This window comes from Asparagus officinalis, chromosome 1, assembly GCF_001876935.1.
Source record: "Asparagus officinalis chromosome 1, Aspof.V1, whole genome shotgun sequence".
Taxonomy (NCBI): Eukaryota; Viridiplantae; Streptophyta; class Magnoliopsida; order Asparagales; family Asparagaceae; genus Asparagus; species Asparagus officinalis.
This window is the reverse complement of record NC_033794.1, coordinates 106,550,926-106,557,905: the sequence shown is the minus strand read 5'-3', so window position 1 is coordinate 106,557,905 and position 6,980 is coordinate 106,550,926. Positions and strand designations below refer to the sequence as shown.

Here is a 6,980-nt window from a genome sequence, read left to right as displayed (position 1 = left end):
GCCCATATCCGAAAGGTGGTAACAGAGGGAGGTCAAAGTCTAGAGGCCGCCACCAATTAACAAAGAACCAATGTGCATTCTGCAAGGAGCAGGGACATTGGAAGAGAGACTGCCTGAAGCTCAAGGAGAAGGAGAATGGCAAGAAAAAGGGCCCGAAGGCCAATGAGGTGAACATTGCGAAAGGCGATGATTCCGATGATTCGTGCTTTTCTCTACTGATTACTCCGGAGGTGAACCATGTGGATGCATCAGATTGGATGCTTGATTCCGGCGCTACTTTTCATGTGACCCCTAGGCGAGACTGGTTTGCATCTTTTGAGAAAGTCGACGGGGGCGTTGTTGTCATGGGAAATGATCAATCCTGTGGCGTTTGTGGGATAGGTACCGTGCGGATTAGGATGCACGATGGAGTAGTCCGTGAGTTGAAGGAGGTGAGATTTGTTCCTCAACTGAAGAAAAATCTTATCTCAGTTGGAGCTTTGGAGGCGAAGGGATTCAAGGTGACTTTCGAAAACGCTGTAGCGAAGGTTACTAAGGGATCATTGGTGGTGATGAGGGGAGTCCGCAATCGGAATTTGTATTATCTGAAGGGAAGCACCGAGATTGGCCAGGTTGCTTCGGCTATTTCAGAAGCGGACATGAGCAGACTTTGGCACTATAGATTGGGGCACACAGGTGAAAAGTCACTGCAGGCATTGTGCAAGCAGGGGCTATTGAAGGGAGACAAGAGTGGGAAGATTGAGTTCTGTGAGCACTGTGTTCTTGGCAAGAAGACGAAGGTGAAGTTCGGGACTGCCATTCATCAGACGAGGGGCATACTGGATTACGTGCACACAGACGTTTGGGGTCCCACCAAGACTGCATCACTTGGTTGTCGACATTGGTTCGTCACGTTCGTTGATGACTATTCTAGGCGTTGTTGGGTGTACACCATGACGAAGAAGAGTGAAGTCCTAGATTTTTTTGTGGAGTGGAAGAAGAGATTGGAACTGCAGACTGGGAGAAAGATCAAGACGTTGCGATCCGACAACGGTGGTGAGTATACTTCTGACCCCTTTCAGCAGCTATGTCGAGACGAGGGCATAGAGAGACACTTCACAGTTAGTCATACACCGCAGCAAAATGGGGTGGCAGAGAGGTTGAATCGGTCTTTACTGGAGAAGATCCGATGCTTATTGTCGCAGAGTGGTTTGGAGAAGATCTTTTGGGCTGAGGCACTTACATATCCGAGCCACCTCATTAATAGGCTTCCTTCATCTGCGATTGAGGGGAAAACCCCTATGGAGATGTGGTCGGGAAAGCCAGCACATGACTATGACCAGCTCAAGGTATTCGGGTGCCCTGCATATTATCATGTTAGAACTGATAAATTGGAACCTCGAGCTAGGAAGGCCATATTTGTAGGATTCAAGCGTGGTGTCAAGGGATACAAGCTTTGGGATCCAGTGGATAAGAAGATTGTGCTGAGTAGGGACGTCACGTTTGATGAAGCTTCTATCTTGAAGCTTTCCAGCTCTCATCAGGTGGAGAGCGATCCGACGGAGGAGATATCGCAGGTGGTGGAGATCGATGCAGCTTCACATTGTCCAGATGGTACAGTATCTATGCAGGTGCCGACTGAGGTGACGCCAGGCGAGCACGACGGTGACACGGAGGATACGAGTACAAATGTGCAGGATCAGGAACCGACGGCTCAGGTTCAGGATTCTATTGCGGCTAGGAGACAGAGGAGAAACATACAGATGCCAGCACGGTATGCCGACACAGTTGCGTATGCACTTCCGGTGGAGAGTATCGATGAGTTAGTGCCTACTACATTCAGAGAGGCCGAGCAGAGTTCGGAGGCTGATTCGTGGCAGGTGGCTATGCAGGAGGAGATGGAATCTCTTCATAAGAACGATACATGGGAGCTTGTTGAGCTTCCAAAGGGGCGGAAGGCAATTGGTTGCAAGTGGGTATACACGAAGAAGGAGGGCATTGAAGGCACTCCGTTGAGATTCAAGGCTAGGTTGGTTGCGAAGGGCTATGCACAGGAGGAAGGTATTGACTATAATGAGGTTTTCTCTCCGGTGGTAAAGCATTCTTCGATTCGGATTTTGCTAGCTTTAGTGGCACAGTATGGTTTGGAGTTAGATCAGTTGGATGTGAAGACGGAATTTCTTCATGGTGATCTTGATGAAGAAATATATATGACTCAGCCATTGGGATTCCGAGCTGCAGGGAAAGAAAAATTAGTTTGCAAACTGAAGAAATCGCTATACGGTTTGAAGCAGTCTCCTCGACAGTGGTATAGGCGATTTGATGGTTTTATGCTTGGTCATTCGTACACTCGGAGCCAGTTTGATCCTTGCGTATATTTTCGCAAGTTGAAAGGAGGTGCGTACATCTATTTGTTACTTTATGTCGATGACATGTTGGTTGCCTCTACTTCCAGGTCGGCTATAGATGAATTAAAAGTTCAGCTTTCAAATGAGTTTGAGATGAAGGACTTGGGTGAGGCGAAGCGCATTCTGAAGGCTCCATATGCGAGCGCGGTTGGGGGCTTGATGTACGCGATGGTATGTACGAGGCCAGATTTGTCACAGGCGGTAAGCATGGTATCGAGATACATGCACGATCCAGGAGTGGGTCATTGGGACGCCGTGAAATGGATTTTGAGGTACATTCGAGGTACGCTCCATGTTGGTTTGGTTTATGAGCGGGATACTACAGGTGGGCAGCTATGCATTGGTTATGTTGATTCGGATTATGCTGGGGATTTGGATAAGCGCCGATCTACGACGGGGTATGTGTTCACTTTGATCCGTGCGCCGGTGTGTTGGAAATGCACCTTACAGTCGACGGTGGCTTTGTTTACGACGGAGGCAGAGTATATGGCAGTTACGGAGGCTGTGAATGAGGCTATTTGGCTTCGAGGACTTTTGGAGGAACTTGGTATATCGCAGAGGTCCGTCACTATTCATTGTGATAGCATGAGTGCTATCTATTTGGCGAAGAATCAGGTTTTTCATGCGAGAACGAAGCACATTGACGTTCGTTATCACTTCGTTCGGGATGTTCTTGAAGATGGCGATGTGGAGATTGTGAAAGTCCACACGAAGGATAATCCGGCGGATATGCTCACTAAGGTGGTTCCGAGCAACAAGTTTGATCATTGTCGAAACTTGTTGCACATTCGTAATTGTTGAGGCCGTTGGCGGCCATTTGGGTGAACTACGTTCGGCTTGATTCCTTGGGCAAGAGGATACGTAGGCAGTCTTTCAGATGCAGCCGGTTTGGATTAGTTGATTTTTTATGGGGGTGAGATTGTTTGGACTCTCGTTCGGGTTCTCGACTTGTTGTGGATTGAGGTCGTACTGGACATAACAAGTGGGACATTTGGTTGCTTTGGTGTCGGCTCAGTTTTGAGAAAACTTCACCGAGGTGGAGAATTGTGAATGCGAGTGGGGACCACGGGCATTAGCTGGGCAAATACCAATGATTGGGCAAAGGGAGCTGGGCAAATTCCAATGATTGGGCAAAGGAATTTGTTTCACATGAAGAGAAACAAGGCCCACCCGAGATAATTAAACCACAACTTATAAATACCCATGCTAGGGTATTTTTCGGAGTTGTGCGGGAGATTGTGCAGGAGATTGTTTTGGGTGCTTTTGCGGCTACAGTGCTGGAGGCAGAGCCGTCATTATTTGATTTTTTGGTTTTGTGCGGTCCCTTTCTTTAGGGTTTTGTACATCCTTTTGTAGAGAGAGTTTGTGAGGGATTTGAGAGTTTGTTTGAGGGTTTAGGTTGTGAGTGATTGTAAACCCTAGTTGTATTCTCTCCCTCTATTAGTAGATCTCCCCCTCCTTGCCTCGTGGACGTAGGCAATTTGCCGAACCACGTTAAAATTGGTTGTACTGCTTTTGTGTGATTTGTAATAGGTTTTAGGGTCCCTCGACGCGCAGTCCTAGAGCTGACGAGAGGAAGAGCTAATATCCTACTTTGATAGGATATAGGCTTCAGATTCTTGTTTCCTTTGAGAAACAAGAATTCTTATTGCGACCTGACTCTCTTGTTGTGCTGCCGAAGTGCTGCCGAAATTTCCGCTGCGCGCAACATAAGGCCGATAGTTTCAACTTAGAATTAATAGTGCAGGATCTGATTAGTTGCTGCAGGTTTAAAACACCATCACAAAGATTCAACACTTTATCACGAACTTTTAAGAGCTGTTTCCATATCCATGAATCCCCAACCTTAAGTTAATTAATGTTAAGGTTGAGCAATGTCAAATTGTGAAGGTATTTTGAGTTTCTGTTGCAGTCTTGTTCTCTTTTATTTCATTTTTTAAGCATCCCAGTTAAACTCGGCTAATTCTTGTGTTAAGAGATCCACTTGGTCATGAAATTACGTAATATTGATATGGAAAATTAATTATATTAGAAATTATGACCGACAACAAAGGGTGGGGATGCTTCATGTACTTCCAAGCAAGAATATTTAATGTGTCTAATATAATGCATCTGAACATTGCTCATGCTTATTATATATGGATTATGGGACTTTATATTGTTTCTTTATAATATCATAACAAAACGGAGTAACAAATTATATGGAACTTTAGGTGTACGCTTATTGCAAGTGCCCCTCGTTACTGATCAAATCCTATAAGCCAAGAAAAAAGAAAAAGTTACGGTTTATTTTGCATTTGTTTGTGTATGGGGGGAAAGGAACATGCTATGGGGCAATAATTAAATACATGTGATACAATTCTATTGACACTGATAGCTTCAAATCATCGAATATTACAGTTTGGTTTATAAGAATTTTGGTAATTGCCGTCTATATATCATTGTTCATTACGCATTGGTGTCTTCTATACATTTAAGTGTTTGCATGAGGAGCTTTAATTAGTGGTTGCGCTTCATAATGTCCAGTAGCGTCAGACTATTTTATACATATTTTTATTTATTTTACTTGTATTTACTATCTAGGACTTCATTGAAATTACGGTAGGTCACCATTAAAAAGTATAAACTTTGGTAAATAACCAATGTAGATTCCAAATACAGGCATGATAAATTATATGAGGACACAACGGAAACAAAATCATGGCTCCGTCACTGGTTTTAAAAAAGTTTTTCGCCTACTTAGGGAGAGAATGGAAAAAGATAGATGGATTATTTTAATCATTTTGCTACATTCCGATCATTTTGTTACATGCTTTGAAGTTGCATGAGAAAATTGAGAGACCTATTGCAATTGATCCTGGCCTCTTTTCGCCATCTAGCTCTGTTAGTGAACAAAATCATGACCCTCAACTCCATCATAAATTCAAAAGTAAGATATATCAGAAGGGACAATATTAATATGATATCAAAGTAATTCAAAACCAAACCTCATGAATCCATTTTAATTAAAATGGGTTCTAGAAAATGAAATACATTGTTGCATAAAAAAATCCAGGTTTAAGTCATGAGAGCTTTAAGAACCTGGTTTAGATAACCACGAAGATGACAAAAATCTTTGGAGTATATGGATAAATATTTCTTCAGTGCATATTATATGCACTGATTTCCTACTAAGAATCACCTTAATGAGAATACTAATTAATATATGTGGGTATGTAATTCATATTAAGTATCTATATATAGATAACATAGTTTAAAGGGCCCTTAAGTTTTTCCTTTATCCTAAGAAGTTAAACTTTTTATTTTTGACAAAGAAGCCCTAAAGTTTTGCCCTTCTCTTCTTAAAAAACTCTTAACTCTTTGTGACAATGAAACACCTAACTTTATTATTATTATTATTTTGGTAAGTGAAAATTTTTATCTCATCAACAAAATGAAGAATTATGTACATCAATGATACTGGAGCTTAGAGACAGAGCTCAGCTAAAAAAACTCCTTAAGGAGTAAAAAGAACCACATCTTCATCCTATTACAAAACGAAAACCAAAAACCTGCACATATTATGCACAGTATGTCTACACTGTTTGTGCACCTTCTTTGCCTCTACAATGGATACTTTTCTCAGCACAAGGAGAGAATCCATTCCCTGTCTTCAGCCGAAGGGGAACCATTCAGAAAAGCAACTAGGATGTCCATCTTTATATTCTTGATTAAAACATCAGGAGCTCTATTCTTCAACTTAAACATCCTGTTATTCCTCTCTCTCCAAATGTTATATACTACAGCAGCCAACGCCATGCTCTTAATTTTTTGCTTAATACATTTGCCCCTCAGTCTGAAACTATACCAATTCAATAGGGCAGACCAATCACAAGATCTCCATTTGAATTTGAGCCACTCCATAATACCATTCCACACAAAATTTGATAATTTGCACTCAAAAAAGAGGTGATTTCTGCTCTCTGAAGTACCATCACATAGTTTACAAACAGAAGCTTGAATAATACCATGTTTGAGAAGTCTGTCTTGAGTTTGAAGTTTGTCATTGACTGTCAGCCACAGGATAAAAGAGTGTTTAGGATAGCACAAATTTTCCCACACAGTATCATGCCATGCCACATGAGTTGTACTAGGTGATAAACTAGAATAAAGACCAGAGATCTGGACTTTAGAATTGACACAGCAAGAATTGATAAGCTGTTTGAGGTTTTCAATCCCTCCACACAAAACAAGGCATTTATCTCTGACTTTCAATAGTTGTTTCCACATCCAAGAATCCCCCTTCTTAGCATTTACCTGCCATATGTTGTTGTTCTTTAGGTAGTTCTCATGTGGCATTTATCCCTAGTTTTGTTGGAATAAATTTATTTATTTATTTATTTAACATGGATAATTGTTTTTAGAATGATTACCTAACTTTATTTTCCTCTTATAAGAAGTCCCTAGTTTTTCTTAGAAGATTTTTTTTAAAAAAAAGACTATTTTCAAAAAAACAATTAGTAAAAATGACATTTTTGCTAAATAATAAGGAAAATCGACCTCTTTTTGGCCAGCTCACAAAGGCTGGCCAAAAAGAGGTCGATTTTGTAAAAT

At 41.6% G+C, this 6,980-nt stretch overlaps 1 protein-coding gene across 1 annotated transcript; it reads right to left on the bottom strand.

Annotated features, from left to right (window-relative positions):
* Positions 6,009-6,725, bottom strand: LOC109838866. Its single transcript, XM_020407298.1, has one exon. The coding sequence runs from the start codon at positions 6,723-6,725 to the stop codon at positions 6,009-6,011; it is 717 nt and encodes a 238-aa protein (XP_020262887.1).